Below are 21,108 nucleotides of genomic sequence, written 5' to 3' on the forward strand. Positions count from 1 at the left end.
CATTGTATATCTGTCATGTGTCCTGTGAATATTCTCTTGACAACCAGAGGAGGGAAGATAGTCACTCCGCTTCATAGATGAGGGGATTATAGCTCACAGAAGTGAATTAACTTGCTCGAGGGTGGACTATAGGCAGAAGAGCCAGAATCCCCTGGAGGTCTGTTTGACTTAACGCCCATCATCTTTTCCACTCCAGCAGAGTAATTGCCTGTGTGTGGTGAGAGGGGAGTGGTAGGGGGAGGTTCGAATGTATCCCAGGAGTACTCTGTCAATTGTCTTTGCAGAAACTGGGTAAAAGTAGGAAATGTTAAGTCATGTCCAACTCTTTTTTCTTTGTAACAGACAATGAACCAAGCCAAGTCTCAGAGCCTAAGAAGACTGTGTCACCCACTCCTGCAGCAGACCCAAGTCAGACAAGAGATCCAAAACAGGGGCCCCAGGAACTTCAGGAAAAGAAAATTCAGGTGCTGGAGGAGAAGGTTCTCCGGCTCACCAGGACAGTTCTGGACCTTCAGTCTTCTGTTGCTGGAGTGAGTGAGAACCTCAAACACGCCGTCCAGGACGATGCCAGCAAGATGCTGGCCTCATGGCTCAGCAACCTGCACCCCCGGCCAACGCCCAACAGCGCCGTGGGTGGAGAACCAGAAACGGTTCAGCCCCCCGGCATCCTCAACAATAAGGAGTCAGGCATGAAGGACATCAAGTCTGAACTGGCTGAAGTCAAGGATGCCCTGAAGACCAAGAGTGACAAGCTGGAGGAGCTGGACGGGAAAGTGAAGGGCTACGAAGGGCAGCTCAGACAGCTCCAGGAGGCCGCCCAGGGCCCAACAGTCACCATGACGACCAGCGAGCTCTTCCAAGCCTACGTGGACAGTAAGATTGATGCCCTGAGGGAGGAGCTCATGGAAGGGATGGACCGGAAGCTGGCTGACCTGAAGAACTCGTGCGAGTACAAGTTGATCGGTTTCCAGCAGCACTGTGATGACTATGGGAGCAGCTACCTGGGAGTGATCGAGCTGATAGGGGAGAAGGAGGCCAAGCTGAGAAAAGAAATCAGTGACCTTCAGGCCCAGGTCCAAGACCCTCCAGCCCATGCAAACTGCTGTGATGGTACCAAGCCTGGTGACTTGGGGCCACAGATCAAGATGTTAGACCAGAAAATCGAAAGAGTTGCCGAAGCGACAAGAGTGTTGAACGCACGACTGGACAATGAGTTTGACCGCCTCGAGGTTCCAGAGCCGGACGTGGACTTCGATGCCAGATGGCATGAACTGGATGCAAGGATAAACGTGACGGAGAGGAACGCAGAGGAGCACTGCTTTTACATCGAAGAAACCCTCCGGGGGACCATTAGTGGGGAGGTGGACGGCCTGAGGCAGCTGCTTGATCAGAAAATACAGTCCCTGGAGGAGCGGCTGGGGAGCGCCCTCCTGGAGACGGTGAATGGCTCGGAGATGGCACCTGCTCCCCCAGCGGCAGCCCCGCCCACTGTGTCGGGGGCTGGGCCCCCGCAGGTCATGATGGAGTTAAAGCGCCTGAAGGACCAAGTGCGGGTGGTGGAGGACATGTGCCTGCAGAACCTCCGAGGAGAGCCTTTGCGGAACGGGGGCAAGACGGTGAGCCTCTTGAGATCTCTAAACGACACGATGCAGGGGAAGTTTCAGGACACCGAACGCAGCATCCAGCAACTTCAGCAAGACTTCAGTTTTCTTTATTCTTGGCTCAACCACACAGATGACCACTTGAGACGTCTACAGAACGAGCTGAGCAGTGGTAGAGGAGCGAAAAAGGCTGCAGGAGGTGGGTGGTCCAAGGGGGGTGAGCCAGGAAGGACGAAGGCACCCCTGCCGTCCCCCCAGGCCACCCCAGTGTATTGCTGCGACCAGCTGGAGGGCAGGTGGCAGCGGCTGCAGGACCTCGTCCTCAGCGAGCTGGACACCTGTAAGGAGAAGACGCATGGAGTCCAGAGGGAGGTCTCCATGGTGGAGGACAGGGTGTCTCACATGGAGAAGACCTGTAGCAAGCTGGACTCCATCTCTGGGAGCCTTCAGAAGATCAAGGAGGGGCTCAACAAGCACGTGAACAGCCTCTGGAGCTGCGTCCGGCAGATGAACGGGACGCTCCGGACGCACTCCAGAGAGATCTCTGGCCTGAAGACTTCCGTCCAGCAGTTCTATAGCCACGTCTTCCAGATTTCTGCTGACCTGCAAGACCTGATCCGGTTCCAGCCATCGGCCAGTAAGTGCACCTTTGCCTTCCCGTCTTGAGTATTTGTAACACGTGTTCTGCTAGATTTTGGATGGTTTGAGGCATGAGCCACGTCACTGCTGGCCCAAAGTGTGCTTCGTAGATGGGGTGGGGGAAAGTGCGTGAATTGTTTGGTGCTGAGTAGCAATGAGACAAAGACCAACAGTGAGAGCAAGTGTTTAGAAACTTTTAGAATAACTTGACATCACTGTAGCATTCAAGCACACGGTTTGTGCGTTTTGTAAATTATCAGCCCACAACAAGTTGAAAATGCAGAAGGAAAACTGGTCCTTCCCCTCAGGTGGGCGGCAGAAGGCTGATCTATACTGTCACATTGGGGAGCTTAGATCTGGGGTCAGCTTTGTGGCCTAGTGGCGTGGGGCAATGGGTATGTTGTCCTGTCTTCTCCTCAGGGAGTCTCCTGTATGCAGACCCCTTCACCTCTCTGAAAACATCACTTTTTGTTGGCTGGTGTTATTATCATCTTTGGGCAATCTCTTGTTCCCTAAAACCTAGGGCCTCGATGATGGCAAGTAGAATGCATTGTGTTCCTTTTCAAAGACACAGAGAGGACCCTAAACAGAGTACTTTAGGGGCAATAACTGTTCAAAGCCCCAGCGCGTCCAGAACAGGGATGCTCATCGGCCGTGCTTAGGGTGATGCATGCTACACACTCCATATACGCATCCGTGCTAAGTCCCTTCAATCATGTCTGCCTCTTTGTGACCCTGTGACTGTAGCCCTCCAGGCTTCTCTGTCCATGGGATTCTCCAGGCAAGAATACTGGAGTGGGTTGCTATCTCCCTTTGCAGGGGATCTTCCTGACCCCAGGGATCAAACCTGTGTCTCCTGTGGCTCCTGCATTGCAGGCAGATTCTTTACAGCTATACATTTCACTCTCGACAAATGTTTGTTGAATGAATGAATGGACTGACTGAATGAATGGTCCCTTAATAGTACTGAGTGACATGTTCAAGTTAACTTGTTACCTGGGGACTCAGCATGTCATCCCTGAAGGACAGAGCCTCCCTGGTACCTGGATTCAGCAACCTCAGTGCTGAGCAGTTTTCTTTCTTTTTAAAATTTTCTTTATTTTCAGCTGTGTTTGGTCCTCATTGCCTAGCAGACTTTTTCTAGTTGCAGACAGGGGGGCTACTTTCCAGTTGCAGTGTGCGGGCTTTCTCCCTGCAGTTGCAGCTCCCAGGCTCCAGAGCACAGGCTCAGTAGTTGGGGCGCAGGGGCTGCTCCCCGCAGGGACGCATTCTAAAGTCACACAGCTGAGAAGCAGTGGAGGAGGGGTGGGGACCTTGGGTGCCGTCGTCCAGGCCAGCCCACGTCTCCTCTGTGTCTCCCCGAGACGAACACAGACTTATGGGTCCACAAGGACAGGGGAGGGCCAGCCACGTGCCAGGAAGGACTCCGCCTCCTGACCAGTCCTCTCCCTGTTTTCTTCCCCCCTGTCTTCCTTGCTGGCCTGTGTTGCCTTTTCACCTCGCTCAGATCCAGGTGACAAAGGCCCTCAGGTGTTGATGCCAGTTCCTGGCCTGGTGTGAACCTGTGGGATTTTAGGATTGGGTCCTATTGGAAAAGGCCCTGATGCTGGGAAAGATCGAAGGCGAAAGGAGAAGGGGACAGCAGAGGATGAGATAGTTGGATAGCATCACCGACTCAGTGGACATGGATGTAAGCAAACTCCAGGAGATAGTGGAGGACAGAAGAGCCTGATGGGCTGCAGTCCATGGGGTTGCAAAGAGCCGGACGCAGCTTAGCAACTGCATAACAGCAACTGCATAACAGCAACAACAACCCAGCTGAGACTTACAGCCTGAGGAGAGGAGAGCCAGGGCCTGATCCCAGGGAGGCAGGAAGGTCTGAAGTGGTCAGTGGGACACGCTTTGAACCTTCCCAGAGATAAGGAGTTTGTAGATAAGGAATTACCCAGGCCAGTCCCGCTATTTATAACCCCCATCCCCTCCCCCCAAGGCCCACACAGCTCCCAGATCTCTGGAATGCTGGGGAAAGGTCAGGGGACCCTGTGTGTGTTCATAGGATGATTGTCCTTCCTAGTGACAGTTCTGTCTGGACTGTGCTTTGTAACAACAGATCGAACCAGATAGTTCCAGTTGATTTGCAGCTCCTGGGCAGCGTGGGAAGCTGTGTTAACTCCTTCACGCTTGGCTGTGGAAAGAGGGGTTGGGGTGAATGCCTGTAGAGAGAAGGCGGCTCCTACAAGATGCTCCTTTTGGAATGAATCCTTCGTCGTGAGAGTAGAATGCGTGGACTTTCAGGAACTCCATTGATTGAGAAGAGCTAACGATAAGCAGGCAGAGGCTGTCCGTTCTTGTAGCGCATCCAGGGCCAGAACCTGAGTGTCAGGGGTCACTGGGTGAGTCTAGAGCTCAGGTCACAGCGCCCAGTGAAGAGTCAGCAGCACATTTATTGAGTGCTTACTGTGTGCAGCAGTGACTCAGTGGACATGACTTTGAGCAAACTCCGGGAGATGGTGAAGGACAGGGGAGCCTGGCGTGCTGCAGTCCCTGGGGTCATAAAGAGTCGGACATGACTTAGTGACCGAACAGCCACTGTGTGCAGGGCTCTGTGAGGGATGAGGAGGTGAGGAGCACGACCCTGACCGTCCAGGCATTTTCAGGCACAGATCTGGGGGTGGGGGAGTGACACACACAGGCCTGCAGAGAGGGTGAATGAGATGGTGTGTCAGGGTTCATCCTTGTAGTTCACTGGCTCTTACTGAGCCCGTCTTGTGTGGGAGTAATGAGCTTATGTGTGTGGAGCACTGGGATGACAGTGCAGGGGACAATGACGGTCTTAGGGGGACAAGCAGGCAGAGGTGGTCACGGCCACCGAGGAAGTCAGGGAGCACTTCTCTGAGCTGATGAGGCCTTCTCATCAAGGTTGAGTAGGTTGCGAGTTCATAGACCAGTGGGGTGAAGGGTGAGATGGAGTGATGAGAGAGACTTCTGAAAGGGGGCGATACTGGAGCCTGTACCGAACGGTGAGTTGTTGCTCAGTCCCTCAGTTGTGTCCGACTCTCTGTGACCCCATGGACTGCGGTATGCCAGGCCTCCCTGTCCTTCACCATCTCCCAGAGTTTGCTCAAACACACGTGCGTTGAGTTCATGATGCCATCCAACTATCTTATCCTTTTTTGCCCCCTTCCCCTCCTGCCCTCAATCTTTCCCAGCATCAGGGTCTTTTCCAACAAGTCAGCTCTTCACATCAGGTGGCCAAAGGATTGGAGCTTCAGCATCAGTCCTTCCAATGAACATTTAGAGTTGATTTCCTTTAGGACTGACTGGTTTGATCTCCTTTCAGTCCAAGGGACTCTCGAGAGTCTTCTGCACCACAGTTTAAAAGCATCAATTCTTGGGTGCTCAGCCTTCCTTATGGTCCAACTCGCACATCTGTATATGACTACTGGAAGGGTTCAGAGAAGCAGGAGGGGAGGGCGCCCCTGCTGAGAGGTGGAATGGACCTGCTGTTTGCTGCTGTGTAACAGCCGACCCCAGACCTTGGTGGCTTAAACAACAAGGCTTCATCACTTTCTGTTGTTCTGGGGGCAGGAACTGACTTGGCAGCTCTTCCGCTCCACTTGACATCAGCTCAAGTCACTCACTTGGCTGTGGTCAGGGAACCTGTGGGCTGGGGTGGGCTGGGCTGGAAGGCGCAGGAAGACCAGCCACGTGTTCCTGTGCACGGCCATCCTCTCTCCACGTGGTGGATGTGCGCCTCCTCTTGGCATGGTGGTCTTGGGGAGTCACACTTACCACAAGGCAAAAGCAGGAGCCCCTTCCAGGTGAGGCCCAGAGCTGGCACCATGTCCCTCCTGCCATGTCCCATTGTTCGAAACATGTCACCCTGAGAGATGACATGGCTTGTGTGTTGGGAGGGGAGGAATATTAACAATTGTCATCATTGCTCCTACTGCGAGCCAAGGTGAAGAGCTGAGGATGCAGGACGTGGTCACCAGAAGCCAGATTGCTGGGCCAGGGACCCAGACTCTGCTGTTCCCCGTGCAGGGAGCCCGTTCTCTTCTTTGGAAGCACCCAGAAGGAGCTGAACTACCCAGCTGGCAGCGGGTGGGGAGGGTGGAGGGGGAGCCAGAAGGGGCCTCAGCCAATGCTGAAATCAGTCCCAGTATTTGTATCCCTCACATCAGTGCAGACGCTCTTCCCTGGGTCTTAAAAGAGACTCTGGAGATTATATACAAATGTTTGGTTACTTTTTTGGACAAAAGGTCCCTGCCTTTCATCCAGGACTTGGAGAAGTGCCTAACTTCTAAAAGGTAAAGAACTAGTGTATTTTTTTGGCTGCATCTGGCAGCTTGTGGGATCTTAGCTCCTTGACCAGGGATTGAATCCACATCCCCTGCAGTGGAGGTGCAGAGTCAACCACCAGACTACCAGAGGAGTCCCTAGGACCACTGCATTTTCGTGACTGTCTCATCGTCCACTCTGTGATGTGGTGTCATGCCCTTTCCTGGGCCCCGTGCACCCCACCCCCCCTTCATTCATACAGTCAGTCATTCCACAAATACTGAGTCGTGTCCTCGCACTGGAGCTTTAGCCCTTGCAGGATCTAGTGGGGGAAGTCAGGGAATGCACAGCTCAGCAAATAAAGGTCTGATTTCGGCAGGCGATCAGTGTGCAGGGAAAGATAAGCAGAGGAGGTGACAGAGGACAGGGGACTTGGTGCTTTAGGGAAGGTTGCTCAGTGGAGATGACCTTTGAGCAGAGACATGAGTAAGATGAGGGAATGAGCCTTGTAGAGATCTGTTCCCAGCAGAGGGAACAGCATGTGCAAAGGTCCTGAGGCAGGGATGTCTTTGTCCTGTTTGAGAACTCAGGACGTCAGTTTGATCAAGTCCATGAGCAAGGGGAAAGGTCACAGGCAGTGAGGTCGGGGGTAGGGTAGGGGTCAGATCAGGTGGGATTTTGAAGGCTGAAATCCAACAGATTTGGATTTCAAGTATCATGAGAAACTCTTGGAGAATTTTGAGCTAGGAAGTGATTATTATTTCCCAAGTTTGTAATCCCAGCTACTCTACACATTCTTTGTGACTTTGGACAAATTATTTATCTGCTTAATGGCTCACTTTCTATAGCTGTTAATTGGAGAGAATCCTGGTAATAGTGATACTTCAAGAAGTTAGCATAATTATTGTTCCTGTGCACGCTAAGAATTTCAGTCGTGCCTGACTCTTATGGACTGTAGCCCACCAGGCTCCTCTGTCCATGGGGTTCTCCAGGCATGAATAGTGGAGTGGGTTGCCATGCCCTCCTCCAGGGGATCTTCCTGATCCAGGGATCAAACCCGCATCTCCTGCATGGGCAGGCATGTTTACCACTAGCGTCACCTGGGAAGCCCCCCTGTTCCTAAGGAGTTTTTTTTTTTTTTTCTTTTTTCTATGTTTTGGCTGTTCTGTGTGGCATGCAGGATCTTTGTTCCCTGACCAGGAATCAAACCTGTGCCTCCTGCAATGGAAGCAGGGAGTCTTAAGCACTGAACCACAGAGAAATCCCAGTAGTGTATTAAACAGTGACTGGCCCCTGGTCATCCCTCAGTGTCAGTGTGACTGTGACCCTCCGTCCCCTCTGTTGGACATCCCTTCTGCTTCTGGCTGAAATCCCCTCCTCTTCTTACAAGCCCCCAGACCTGCAGCCTCAGAGCAGTGAAGGTGGGCTCGCCTGGACTGCAGACGTGGGATGAGAACCCCAGGTGTTCTGCTGAATGTTCTAGGGATCCAGAGGGTTTTGTTCTTTCCTTGTTTTCTTGTCTAATTTGGGACTGAAGTGTAAAGTGTAAAAAGCTGAGAAATCCCCCCTCCCTAGCATTTAGGTTCTTATTGTTCTTGTTTAGTTGCTCAGTTGTGTCCAACTCTTTATGACCTCACGAACTGAAGCCCGCCAGGCTCTTTTGTCCATGGAATTCTCCAGGCAAGAATACTGGAGTGGGTTGCCATTTCCTTCTCCAGGGGATATTCCTGAGCCAGGGATCAAACCCAAGTCTCCTGCTTGGCAGGTGGATCGTTTACCTCCAGGGAAGCCCAACATTTAGGATTCATGGTTAGATAAATCAGGTTCTGAACGACAAGGGGATGGGGAAGTCCTCTATTCTTCTGTGGATGTGGCCTCAGAGGTCTGGTCCTCTGTCTCTGTTCCCCCACCCCCACCCCCAGCTCCCTGTCCCCTTCTTTTAGCTGCATCTTTTCCGCAGTTGCCCCGTCTCCACGCTACTGTAGTTATTGGGTAGGGGCAGCTCTAGGCCCTGCCCGCCCCAACCCAGCATGGCTCAAAGGCAGAATCTGTTTCCTGCTGGGGCTCTGGGACCACCTGGCCTGCACCACAACCTCTGAGCCCACACAGCCTCCCCATCACCCATCTGATCAGATACTAAGCCCCGGCCAGACTCCGGCAATTCTGCTGTTCTCCTTTCACTTGGGATAGTAGGCGAGTTCCTGGTATTGAGAAGCCTGAGGCTCCCACAGAGCTGAGCCAGGCAGAGGGACAGTCTCTGTGCCAGGGTAGCCCTCCTCCCCTACCTCATGGTTCCAAGAAGGGCCTTCCTGCTGGACACGCAGGACTGTTTCCACAGACCCCAGGGACAGCAGCCCACTGCCTCCTCTTTCCAATCTGCCACCCCTTTCTTCTGCAAATGTCTTCAGGCAATTTCTTGTAAGTACTTAAAAATATATATATTTTTAATTTTATTGGCATATAGTTGATTTACAATGTTCTGTTTCAGGTGTACAGCAAAGTGATTCAGTAATGCATCCACATAGATTCATTCTGTTTCAGATTCTTTTCTCATATAGGTTATCCTGGAATATTGAGTAGAGTTTCCTAGGCCATACAGGAGGTCCTGTGGGTTATGTACCTTATATATAGTAGTGTGCGTGTGCTCATCCCAGGTCCTGATTTACCCCTCACCCCTGTGTTTCCCCTTTAGTGACCATAAGTTGGTTTTCAATATCTGTAAGTCTGATTCTGTTCTGTAAGTTCAGTTGTTTCATTTTTTAAAAAACATTGGGTTCCACATATAAGTGATGTCATGTACTGTTTGTCTTTGTCTGGCTTACTTCACTTAGTATCGTAGTCTCTAGATCCATCCATGTAGCTGCAAATGGCATTACTTCATTCTTTTTCTAAAATTTATTTTTATTTATTTGGCTGCCCTGGGTGTTAGTTGAGGCGTGTGGGATCTAGTTCCCTGACCAGGGATTGAACCCGGACCCCATGCATTGGACTGTGGAGTCTCGGCCACTGGGCCACCAGAGAAGTCCCATATTTCTTTCTTTTAACGGCTGAGTAATATCTCACTGTGTATATGTATCACGTCTTCTTTGTCCGTTCCTCTATCCATGGGCATTTAGGTGGCTTCCATGTCTTGGCTCATGTAAATAGTGTTGCAGTGAACACTGGGCTGCATGTATCCTTTTAAATTATGTGGGTTTTTTTTTTTTTTCAAATATATGCCCAGGAGTGGGATTGCTGGATCATGTTATTGTTGCTGTTCAGTCACTAAGTCATGTTCTCTCTGCCCACCAGGCTCCTCTGTCCTCCATTATCCCCTGGAGTTAGTTCAAATTCATGTCTGTTGAGTCTATGTGCTGGATCATATGGTCTATTTTTAGTTTTGAATGATATTAATAACATTTCATTTGGGGGTGCTACAGATTTAAGAACCCCATCTTTATCCAGTTGTTTAGCCTAAGCTGTGCTGTAAGAATGAAAAAAACACAGGTTTTTCAAATCAGTTCAGTTCAGTCGCTCAGTCGTGTCTGACTCTTTGCAACCCCATGAGTCACAGCATGCCAGGCCTCCCTGTCCCTCACCAACTCCCGGAGTTCACTGAAACTCATGTCTATCGATTCAGTGATGTCATCCAACCATCTCATCCTCTGTCATCCCCTTCTCCTTCTGCCCCTAATCCCTCCCAGCATCAGGGTCTTTTCCAATGAGTCAACTCTTCACATGAGGTGGCCAAAGTATTGGAGTTTCAGCTTCAGCATCAGTCTTTCCAATGAACACCCAGGACTGATCTCCTTTAGGATGGACTGGTTGGATCTCCTTGCAGTCCAAGGGACTCTCAAGAGTCTTCTCCAACACCACAGTTCAAAAGCATCAATTTTTCGGTGCTTGTAAAGCCTGGCAGGGGAAGAGTGGCCTCATGCCAGTGTTATGACAGTTTTGGCCTTCAACTTGAAACTGGCTGAGTTTGAGGCCAGTGTAGGTCCCAGATAGCATGATGGAGTCAGTCCGAGTGTCATAAATACATAAAGGCTGCATAAACCGCACAGACTCGGACCACACTGCCTCTGGACGCTACCTGCCCTTCGGCCCTGTGAGCATCTGGTTTCTGTCAAGCTCTTCACTTGGTGAAAGCAGCAGCTGCTTTTCTCCGTCTGAACCTTGACTCTAGGACTGCTGTGTCCTTGGCACTGGGCTCTCCCACAGCTGCGCGCAGAGTCCCCTGCAAGCTTGACAGAAATAAGGACTCTGGGCTCCCTCAGGAGTCTCCTGCTCGGCAGGGGTGAGGTCAGTTCCAGGAATTTGTAATTAAAACAGAGAACCCCCCTCCAGCTCCCATCGTGGAAGCGGAAGGCAGAGCCCCCTCAGAGGCAGCTGGGCCAGAGAGAAGCGGAGAAGCAGGGGGGGAGAGTGGGGAGGGAGGGAAGCCCTGGATGCGGGGCCGCAGCGCCCGTGCCAGCTCTTCGGGGACCCGCGTGTCCGCTGACGGGCTCTGCCAACACTGTCAGTGCCTCCTCACGTCCTGACCACGGCAGCTTTACAGCGAGTCTTAAAATCAGGTAGACCCTCTGCGTGTCCATGTGCAGCTTCAAACCAGCTTGTGAACTTCTATCAGAGAAGAAATCCCCGGTGACCTCTCGGGTCAGGTTGGCCTCTCGGGGGTTCAGTGATAACGGGTGACCTCTGTTCCAAGGGCGCTGCCCCGCCGATGTCAACCTGTGAGGCTGTGATCTCTAGGTCACGCTTTTCAGAAACGCCAGCCTGTTTACCCTGTGGAGCCTGATTCCAGGGGCCTCTGCGTGGTCACACTGGGCTGGACTCCTTTCTCAGAGGGGCTCCCTGCTCTGGAGGGACAGTCAGTACAGGCCCTAGATAAGTCATAGTGTAGGTCATAGTCTCTAGATCCATCCATGTTGCTGCAAGTGCTTTACTTCATTCTTTTTCTAAAATTTATTTTTATTTATTTGGCTGCCTTGGGTGTTAGTTGAGGCGTGTGGGATCTAGTTCCCTGACCAGGGATTGAACCCAGGCCCCATGCATTGGGAGTATGGAGTCTTGGCCACTGGACCACCAGGGAAGTCCCATATTTCTTTTTAGTGGCTGAGTAATATTTGTGTGTGTATATGTGTGTATATATACACACACCACATCTTCTTTATCCATCACTGCTGTGATGGAATCACACAGCGCCCCCGGGACCAGAGAGTTTTCTCTCTTCGTTCCAGCCAAAGCGCAAAGCAGCATTTCCACTGCTGTTTGCTCAGAAGGACAGTTCCTGCGAACCCGTGGCCCACCCGCGCCCCCCCCCAACCCCGCCCTGCTGTCAGGGGAGCCGCGTGGGGTTTCTGTGCAGTCTCCCCAGCCCTGAGGCTCCTTCACATGCCTTCCCATCCTCTCCCTTCCTGACCTTCTGGCAGGGAGACCAGAGAGTGTCTCCTCGAAGCCCCTGCCTCGTGCCCCCCGTGCCTGGTCAGTGCAGGAACCTGGTCCTTTGGCACCCCCTCTGAGCCTGGTGTTTCTCATCACGGTGGTGCAGGCCTTTCTCAGGCACAGAGCTTTGCCAAGCATTGTGACTATCCTTCCACTTAGCCTGCTGTATGTCAGAATGTGGGTGGGTTTCTTTTAAAGCCAGAAGTCCTGGTAATTCCCTGGCAATCCCGTGGTTAGGATTCCATGCTTTCGCTGCCAAGGGTCCAGGTTCAATCCTTTGTCAGGGAACTTAACATCCTACAAGCCGTGCAACCAAAAAAAAAGAAAATACAAAGTCAGAAGTCTTGACTGCCATCTTTAAAACAGTCCCACCACCCCGACCTGTAGTTGCATTTGGTCAGCAAAGTCTCGCAATGCCAGGCAGCTCCCCACCCACTCCCCGCCCTGGGCTTCTAGTGAATTGGCCTGGACATTTGCACAGTGCCTTGTCACTGTCAGGGATGTGGCCCCACACCTGTCACTTCATCTGATCAGCCAAATTCTGCCTGCTTGTCAGGAGACTTTGGGGGTTTAGCCCAAGTGGTGGATGACTCAGCCACGCTGCCAACACAGACTCTGACGTCCCTGAAGCCCTGCGCTGACACGACTCCACGGGGTTGCTGACGATTTCCTCAGGCAGGTCTTCATCTTAGCAAAGGTTACAGTGGCTTTTAACAAGAACTTTAGCGGAATGGGAGCGGCCTTTCCTACCTGCTGTTGGCTCCATCCTTGGTGAGGCCGTGGCCCGGTCTGTGCACAGCTGCACAAGGCCACTGCGGGGGTGTCAGGACGGAGACCTGGAGGCAGGCTGTGGAACGAAAGCATCATTCCTCACGTGAAACATGGGCAGCCCCACTTGGTTCTTATGAACTCAACTCAAATGGTCACTGGATTGGAAACATATGTGCAGTCTGAAAAGACACTGGCTGCCAGAGTTATCTTCCCAGACGGAGCAAGATGCTGTCCAGTTTGTTTCAAGCATGTAATAAATGTGTGCGTTAGAGACACTACGTGATGTGCTGGGGGCCAAGGCTGGGCAGCAGTCGGGATCCAGGGCGGCTTTCTCGTGCCGTCTCTGCTGTGATGTGAGGGGTGTGGGAGCCACCCGTTCTGCAGAGTCCTGGACGGACTCCCGGTGGAGATCAGTGCAGGATATTTGGCCCAAGCGGTTTATTTGTCCATTCTTTCCCCTCTGCCTTCCACTTGCTATCACAAGCCTGTGTGCTGAGGGAGTGATGACAGAGAGAGAGAACCATCACTGATTCTAGGTACTGGCATTGCCCTTACAGACCCTAGAAAGACGGTTATCGTTGGCAAAGTTAGGGCGCCTCCTCTACTGGCTGGCGGGAGTGAGGTGCGGCCCAGGGTACCGGCCTTTCTTCCTTCACCATACTCAGGCGTCCAGTGTCACGTGCCAGTCCCTGGTGACAAAAGATCATTAAAACGTGTCCTCAAGTGTTCATCATCCAGCAAGTGAAGAGAGGTATGAAAACCAGACAGGCCCTCAGAGCTCCGAGACTGGGAGGCAGGACTGGTAAGCGCTGCTGGGCTTCAGAGGGAGCAGCGGGACTGTGGGGAGGGGCGTGTGCCGGGGATTCCCGAAGAGCCCGGCCCCAGCGGCTGGACTGAAGGCAGCAGGGGCAGGTGGAGCGGACACGGCTGTCAAAGGAGGTTCGCCTGGAGCTCACGAGCAGTGCAGGACGGCTGGAGGTTTCTGAGCAGGGATGACGACCAGGACGAGCTGTGCTCTGAGAAAGGTGGGAAGGAAGGACCCGAAGGATGACTCAAAATGAGAAGCTGGACTTAGCCCAGATCAGGGTGCACGTGAGAAAGGAGGGCAGAGTGAAATACGACTCTTGAGCACCTAAACGAGGTGACAGGGAGACAGATGGGGGTTCAGAGAGAGGGATGACGCGAAGGGTTTGTAGGGGGATAGGAACGAAAAAAGGTGCGAGGGACTTGTATTTGGCTATTTTTAGGTGCTTTGTGTACTCTAATTCTTTGAGGTTATAGGACTGGGGGAAAGTCTTTGTGTTTAAATTACGGGTGGAGACGCACAAACTTGGGCTGAACGGAAGGAGCCAGTGAGGCGGAAGGAGAGATGGAGGAGCGATGTTGGAGGAGCACCTCGTCTAGCGTGAGGAGGAGGGGAGACGGACAGGGAGGGAACAGAGCGTGCTCGGACTGGAGGGAAGGGAGACGGGGTGGGCCCTTGGTGTCCTCCATGTTTTATAAACATAAAACACTTCTGAGAAATTTACAATGGAAACCACCTCCCCTGTCCCTTCTCATCCCAGAAGTGGTCACGTGCAATTCTTTGAGCTGTCTTCTCCCCCGATGTTTACTTCCATATTTCTAAATCAATTAGCTTTAGATCTCTCTATACGGATATTATATACAGTATTTGACATTATTTATCAGCTGCAGACATTAGCCTGTAAGGCTCTCCTATCTCCCCCTCCTCCCAATGCCCATTAGTTGTACCACAAAAATCAAGTCAGTATTTATACTATAAGCTAAACACCTCAATAACAGCCAAATAGGATTGTGTTGCTTTCCTCTGAATTAGTAGTAGTGTTATTTGCTAGATTTTATGTATCCGTCTTGGGATTCTTCTCAAACTCTCTCAGTACCATAAAAAGTATCAGGTCATTTGTTGGTTCCATTTTTTAGGTTTTCTTTTTGGCAAATTATTCATTTAAATTTTTTTTCAAATTAGAGAAATTGCTTTACAGTGTTGTTGGTTTCTGTTGTACAATGTGAATCAGCATAGGTATACATTTATCCCCTTCCATTTTTTAATCTAATGACCTCCGTCTGGGAGTTCTCTCTTCCCAACACAGCCTGCACTGCTTCCTCTCTAGACTTCAGCTCTAAGGCTTTCAATCTGAAACTTTTCACTACCATCCTAGAAGTTTCTTGAACTTCTCTCCTGTCTTACACCCTTTTCTTCACTCTGTGTTTCTTTTTATGGTTTACATTCATTTCAGTGGAGTACATTTTCCAATAGCTTTTTAAGAAAGGATGCTTGAGTGTTTTACTGGTCTTTAAATAGTTCATGGCTGAAGACAGGTTTATTCTAGTTTCACAACTGGCAGATATTTTAGCTGAGTATAGAACTCAAGGTTAACAATGCTATTCCTTCAACACTTGAAGGTGCTGTTCTTTTGCTTCCTGGTTTCCCTTACTTGAGAGTCTGATGATGTCCTCCTGATCTGAAGTCACTTCCCTCCATCCCCCAAGTCTGTAGGATCTTCTCTTTATCCTCAGTGTTCTGAATATGCCTTGGTTTGGGTCTTTAATAATCCAGCTGGGATCTTTTACAATTCTAACAAACTATTTGATTCTCTCCTTACCATCTCTCTATTCCCCACTTTTTCTAATTTTTTTGAGAAAGTTCTGGATTGGAAAGAATCTAATTTTCCTAGTTTCTCTGTTATCCATTATTTTATCTACCTGGTCTACCTTCTAAAAGATCTCCTTGATTTTGTCTACCAGCTCTTTCACTGAATTTTCTTATTTTGGCAAGCATATTTCTAATCATTAAAGACATTATTATTCTCTGGTTAGGCCTCTATTAATACCAGTCTGTTCTTGTACTTTGGATACAGTGCCTTCTGTTTCTCTGAGTTTGCCTGTTTTGTAGAGTAGGCACAGGGTTTGTAAGAAACAGTATGTGTGGGACAGCATGCAAAGAAGCAGTTTATTTCAGACAGAAGCAGCTAGAGGGTGGGCATCCTTGCCAGCAAGGAGTGTGTCTTGCTACATGTTTATTTTCTTGTATTATGTTTCTTCAAAGTTCCTTTTTATTGGTTGGTTATTTCCTTCTCATCCTGTCCTTCACTGTGGCCAGTGGTATCTCCAGGTCTGAATCCTTCATGCCACAGTTGCTATGTCCAACCCAGCCCTTCCCACCAGAGTACTGCAGAGAATCAAGGCTTTATGCCTTCCCACTGTATGGTGTGAATGAATTTATCTTCAGTGCATCTAGAATGGTATTAGCTCTGTACCATCCTGGGGGCACTTGAGAAAGTGATGATCAGTCCACTCAGCTCACGTTCTGGAGGGCTTCATCCTCTCATGGAAAGGGTGCTTGAAGAAAAGCTTCCCCTGGGGCTGGAGGTGGGCTGGCAACCTAGCTCTGGGGGTAGAGGAACCTGTGTTCCATCTACCACAATCACCTTTGTGAGTTTAAAAAACCAGTCTGGGGTGGGGGTACAATGCAGTTTCTGATTTTACTTGATCATAACTTTGGAACCTGGGCCATTGCAGGCACCCTATGGATGGAGGAGGAGGAGGTAGGTAGGGTTTGGCTGTTGAGGAGGGTATCCAGGCCAGGCTTGGTTATTCTTAGGTGTCTTGAAGGCCTGCAGGAAGGGCTTTCTGGAAGGGCAGTTCCAGGAATGTATTCAGAGTAGGAAGTGGGAGCAGTTTCCAGGCTGTGTCTCAGCACTGTTCTGAGAGGGTAGCAAATGTGAACCAGGAGGCTCTTACAGTGGAAGTGCTCCAGCTGGTGATCTTAAGGCTGTGGTGACCCCCGTGCCTGCCACAGAGGCAGCTCGTGCTGACACTCTAGGTCACATGAGGTCTGCAAAAGCAGGCCCTCAGCTTGTGGGGTCAGCAGTGGTGGCAGGCAGGTACAGTTGCAGGGTCATTATGGAGTTTTTACTGGGAACCAAGGATAATGTTATTTTGGGGAGGGCAACCATCATGCAGAAAGAGAGCCTGAAGACCCTCCTCTCTGGGGCAAGGGGTCCCCACGCTGTGGTGGTTGCTCTTGTGTTTACCAGTGGACCTGGCCCAGGGACCCCCAAGCACACACCTTCCAGGAAGCCATGCCCATGGGGCCTCACAGAGGGGCCTGTGGTTGAGCAGTCAAGTCTGTGGTTTTTAACTCTGTATTTCTACTTTCCCAAACGCTCAGCGGAGGAGCCCTCAGAAACGCCTCAGCCTCCACCGCGGGGGAAGGCCCAGGAGGACGGAGGAAAGCCCTCGAGCCCGGCAGAGGCCCCCACGGAGCTGTCCACTCCAGTGCTGACCCCACTGCTGCCGCCCAGCACCCCCTCACCTCCGAGGGACCCAGGACAGAAGCCCGTCCTGCCCAAGAGACGCCCCCCACCCCTGCGGCCTGGCTGGACAGGGCTACCCTTCTTGCCTGGCTCCACGGGGGTCATCATGGAGACTGGAGAGGCCGGGCCCCCAGGCAGGATGGGGGTGTCAGGGCGGGGCCTGCCCCGGGGTGTGGATGGCCAGACCGGGCAGCGGCCAATCCCCAGCGCAGAGGGCTACGCAGGAGCTCCAGGTAAGTGCACCCCAGGCACTGGGAGGCTGCTGTGGGGCTCTGAGGCATGGGTCCAGCCAGCAGGGAACAGTGTCCAGAAGTGAGCTGCCTAAAGACGCTGCAGTGCCCTGGGCACAGAACATCACCCGTAGAGTTGCACCCCGAGCTGTCCTACTTGTGCCATCCAGGCGGCTCGCTGATCCTCCCAGCAGGGGCGGCCTTGGAAAACCAAACACGTACTAGGAGCCTGGGCAGCAGGAAAGAGCGCACAACCACAACTACGTGGGCAGGTGGGAGGCCGGGCCCCCACATTAGATGGGAGGCTGGAGGAGGCTGGGGGAGGGCAGAAGTTGGAGGAGGTTGTTGGAAGAGGGGAAAGGGAGGAGGCTGGATGTTGGAAGTTGAAGGATGGAGGAAACAGGAGAAGGTATGAGATGAGGATGGTGAAAGGAGGTTGGAGAATAGAGGCTGGATGATGGAGGTGGTTACAGGTTGGATGTTGGGAGTTTGGAGGAGGTTGGGAGGATGGAAGTTGGAGAAGGGTGGAGGAAAGAGGTTGGAGGCTGGAGGAGGTGGTTAGGGGCTGGAGGATGTCAGGTTGAGGGGGTCGGAGGTTGGAGGGTGGAAGGAGGGTGGAGAAGGTTGTTGGAAGTTGTCGGAGAAGGGAGGAAGTTGGAGGAGGATGAAAGGAAGTTGGAGGATGGCTGAGGTGGGAGTCCGGAGGAGGAGGTTGGAGGAAGGAGGTGGAGGAGGCTGGAGCATGGCAGAGGATAGAGGTTGGTGCCTAGAAGAGACTGGAGGAGGTTGGAGGAAGCTGGAGGAGACTGGAGGAGTTTGCATTTTGGCAGAGGCTAGATGTTGGAGGAGGACGGAGGAGGTGGAGGTTAGAGGAAGGAGAGGTCAAGGGACACTCACTGCGTTTCTGTCCTGAAGTAGGTGCTAGACGTGCAGCTCCTTGACCAGCCCTATGTCTGTCATTCTGACACGAGGAAACGAAGGCTGTGAACTGTGTAAACCCGTGACATTGGGTGGGGGAGGTCACATGAGCTGTCACAGTACCAGAGTTAAACCCATCAACAGCTAGAAGCACCTGGCCCCAGCCAGGGAGAGCCTGCCTGCAGGAAGCGAGGCGGCTGCCAGGTGGGGCAGTCAGGACCGCTCCTTCTCAGCCGCCCCCGGCTCTTAGGCACAGTGCTGCCCTCTCTAGGATGCCTTCTGTTAGTTCCACGTATCACGGGTGCTTATATTGTCGGGTGATGTGTTCCTTTGCACATCCTCCCACTCACTGTGTGAGGAACAAGGGCCAAAGGAGGGACTCAGAAGTGAGGGGCTGTTAAGGGTTCTGACAGAGTCTGCATTCTGTTTTTCAGGGTACCCCAAATCGCCGCCTGCAGCCTCCCCAGGTACATCAGCCAGGGCAGCAGGGGTGGAAGGGGAGGCCGGGGTGGGGGGCCTGGGTGCCCCACCCCCAGACAGCATGCACGTGCCAAGCCCACGCCTGACACACAGGGCCCCGCGCACTCCCTCGGCTGCCTGCTCCTCCGACGAGGGCAAGGCTGGGTGTCCACCTCGTGTGGTGGTGTCCACCCTGAGGGGAAATGAGAGGCGGAGCCCGCCCCTTGGGACCACACACAGGCCTGGGCCGGGCCTGACCGGGAGTGCATCCTGTCCCCCCAGGGGCTCTGGCGCCGTCTCTCGTGTCCTTCTCCGCGGGGCTCACCCGGAAGCCCTTCCCCAGCGACGCCGGCGTGGTCCTATTCAACAAGGTGCTGGTGAACGACGGAGACGTGTACGACCCCAGCACCGGTGAGTCTGCCTATGCTCAGCTGCTCCGGAGGGCCTCCCGCTGCCCCTTTCTGAGCCAGAACCCACTCACCCTGCCGGGACAGGTCTATATGGGCCGCAGCCCCCAAAACGGGAGGCCAGCCTTGAGCCTGGGCTGCTGCCCCCAGGGCTGTGGATGCTTCACCTGCGAGAGACCAGACCCCTTGGTCCCTGCTGTCCCCCCACCCATAGACACCAGCAGACAGGGGGTGGGGACAGTCACAGGTCACATGCACGCGGTGGCCAGGGCTCTGGGTAGCAGCTGGTTCTGGGCAGAGGTGGGAGCTGCTGCCCAGGCCCCGGGTTTTGCATCAGGGTTGCTTTGCTGTATGCTCCTGGGCACCCTTGTTCCCCCGGCCTGGGGTGTGGGGACACTGTGTCCACCAGTCAGAGGCTCTTGGCACTCAGAGGTGGGGACCTCCAGCTTTCCCACAGGCCCAGACGCCCAGAACCAGAGTCTGGGCCGTCGGTCTGAGTAAATGGGTTCCGGTGACACTGAGCAGAGACGCAGGGCCTGGTCTGTCCCCGAGCTCTATGGTAAGATCAAGAGCTCAGTGACCTGGCCATCGCAGGGCAGGTTGAAGACTCGGACCCCCTCCCCAGAGCCCTCGGAGGTGGCCACTCCCACCAGCATGGGGTCTGGGCTCCAGCTCACCCCCCGCAGTGGGCCTGCCTCCGGTGGGGAACGGCTGAGCTGTCTGCCTTCATCCGGGCTGACTGCCCACTCGGTGCACAGGCCGTGATCGGTACCATATGCTCAGGGGTCTGCCTTCCTCCCCACAGGGGTCTTCACGGCTCCGTACGATGGGCGCTACCTGATCACAGCCACCCTCACGCCCGAGAGGGACGCGTATGTGGAGGCCGTCCTGTCGGTGGCCAACGCTAGCGTGGCCCAGCTGCACACGGCCGGCTACCGGAGAGAGTTCCTGGAGTATCACCGGCCGCAGGGGGCCCCGCACACCTGCGGGGGCCCGGGCGCCTTCCACCTCATCGTGCACCTCAAGGCGGGGGACGGCGTCAACATCGTGGTCACAGGGGGCCGGCTGGCCCACACGGACTTTGACGAGATGTACTCCACCTTCAGCGGGGTCTTCTTGTACCCTTTTCTATCCCACCTCTGAGGTGGCCGGGGAGCGGGAAGGGGCTGACAGAGCTCGGAAGCTGTAATATATTCAGTGTGTGTGTAGCCGGGGCACGGGGTAAGCTCTCAGCAGACACCCTGCACCTCCCCCAAGACAGAGGTGGCCGGCAGGGGGCAAACCATGGGTTAATGTGGCCACCGCTCCTGCCACTCCGACTGGACAGCTGGACGAGAGTCGGAAGCGCCCCGTGTCCCCCGGCCCCGTCTCTGGCTGGGCCTACCAGGTGCTGACTGTGGAGGCTCTGACTGCTGCCTGGTGGCCTGCATCCTCCGATGGATGACGACGAGGAGGAGCTGCTGAGAGGAGGCAGGCGGCAGAAACTGGTGCCCGCCGCGTCTGTCTTCACTGGAGCAGAGCCGCTGCCGGCCGTCTGTCTCCGTTTACCCTGCCGGCGGGAGACAAGTTCAAACACTGAAGTGGCACAGGCCGCCACGGACCCAGGGCGGACAGTGGGCTGTCCTAGGCTTGGCTCACCACCCCTCCCCACCCCTGCCCCCATGCAGCGTTTGCCTGGCTGAGAGGATGACGCAGGAGAGAGTGTCGTGTGGCTTGTTGGGGCTCCTTGAATGACATGTACGACTTAAGTGCAAAGACAGGGAGTGGCAATAAAAACATAAAACACTTCCAGTGTAAGTCTGGTGCCTCGTGGACTGAGGGTTGCTGCTAAAAAGCACAGCTGGAGTAAACTGGAGTTTAACGGCTGTAGAAAGGAAGCGTGAACAAATGGGTCTCAACTGTGCAACCAGCATCCCTCAGCATCCAGGCTGTGCACTGCGAGGTCATGGGTGGCTTATACAGACAGACTGGATGTGCCTGGAGGTCAGAGCCCCCCACAGCGGAAAGGGGGGTGCTCCTCCAGGAGAGGCTGAAAGTCGCA

The 21,108-nt window shown here is 53.3% G+C and overlaps 1 protein-coding gene across 2 annotated transcripts in view; it reads left to right on the forward strand.

Moving 5' to 3' along the window:
* EMILIN2 (elastin microfibril interfacer 2) overlaps nucleotides 1-20,858 on the forward strand; it is a 58,181-nt gene extending 37,323 nt beyond the window's left edge. For both annotated transcript variants that reach the window (XM_042239645.2, XM_015103646.4), the window contains 5 exons: nucleotides 343-2,238; nucleotides 16,909-17,286; nucleotides 18,636-18,668; nucleotides 18,943-19,071; nucleotides 19,873-20,858. In XM_042239645.2, coding sequence (XP_042095579.1) covers nucleotides 343-2,238; nucleotides 16,909-17,286; nucleotides 18,636-18,668; nucleotides 18,943-19,071; nucleotides 19,873-20,210 — 2,774 coding nt within the window. In that variant the 3' untranslated portion in view covers nucleotides 20,211-20,858. The remainder of the gene's footprint in view (nucleotides 1-342; nucleotides 2,239-16,908; nucleotides 17,287-18,635; nucleotides 18,669-18,942; nucleotides 19,072-19,872) is intronic.
* Nucleotides 20,859-21,108: the final 250 nt, after the last annotated feature.

This window comes from Ovis aries, chromosome 23, assembly GCF_016772045.2.
Source record: "Ovis aries strain OAR_USU_Benz2616 breed Rambouillet chromosome 23, ARS-UI_Ramb_v3.0, whole genome shotgun sequence".
NCBI classification, from domain to species: Eukaryota; Metazoa; Chordata; class Mammalia; order Artiodactyla; family Bovidae; genus Ovis; species Ovis aries.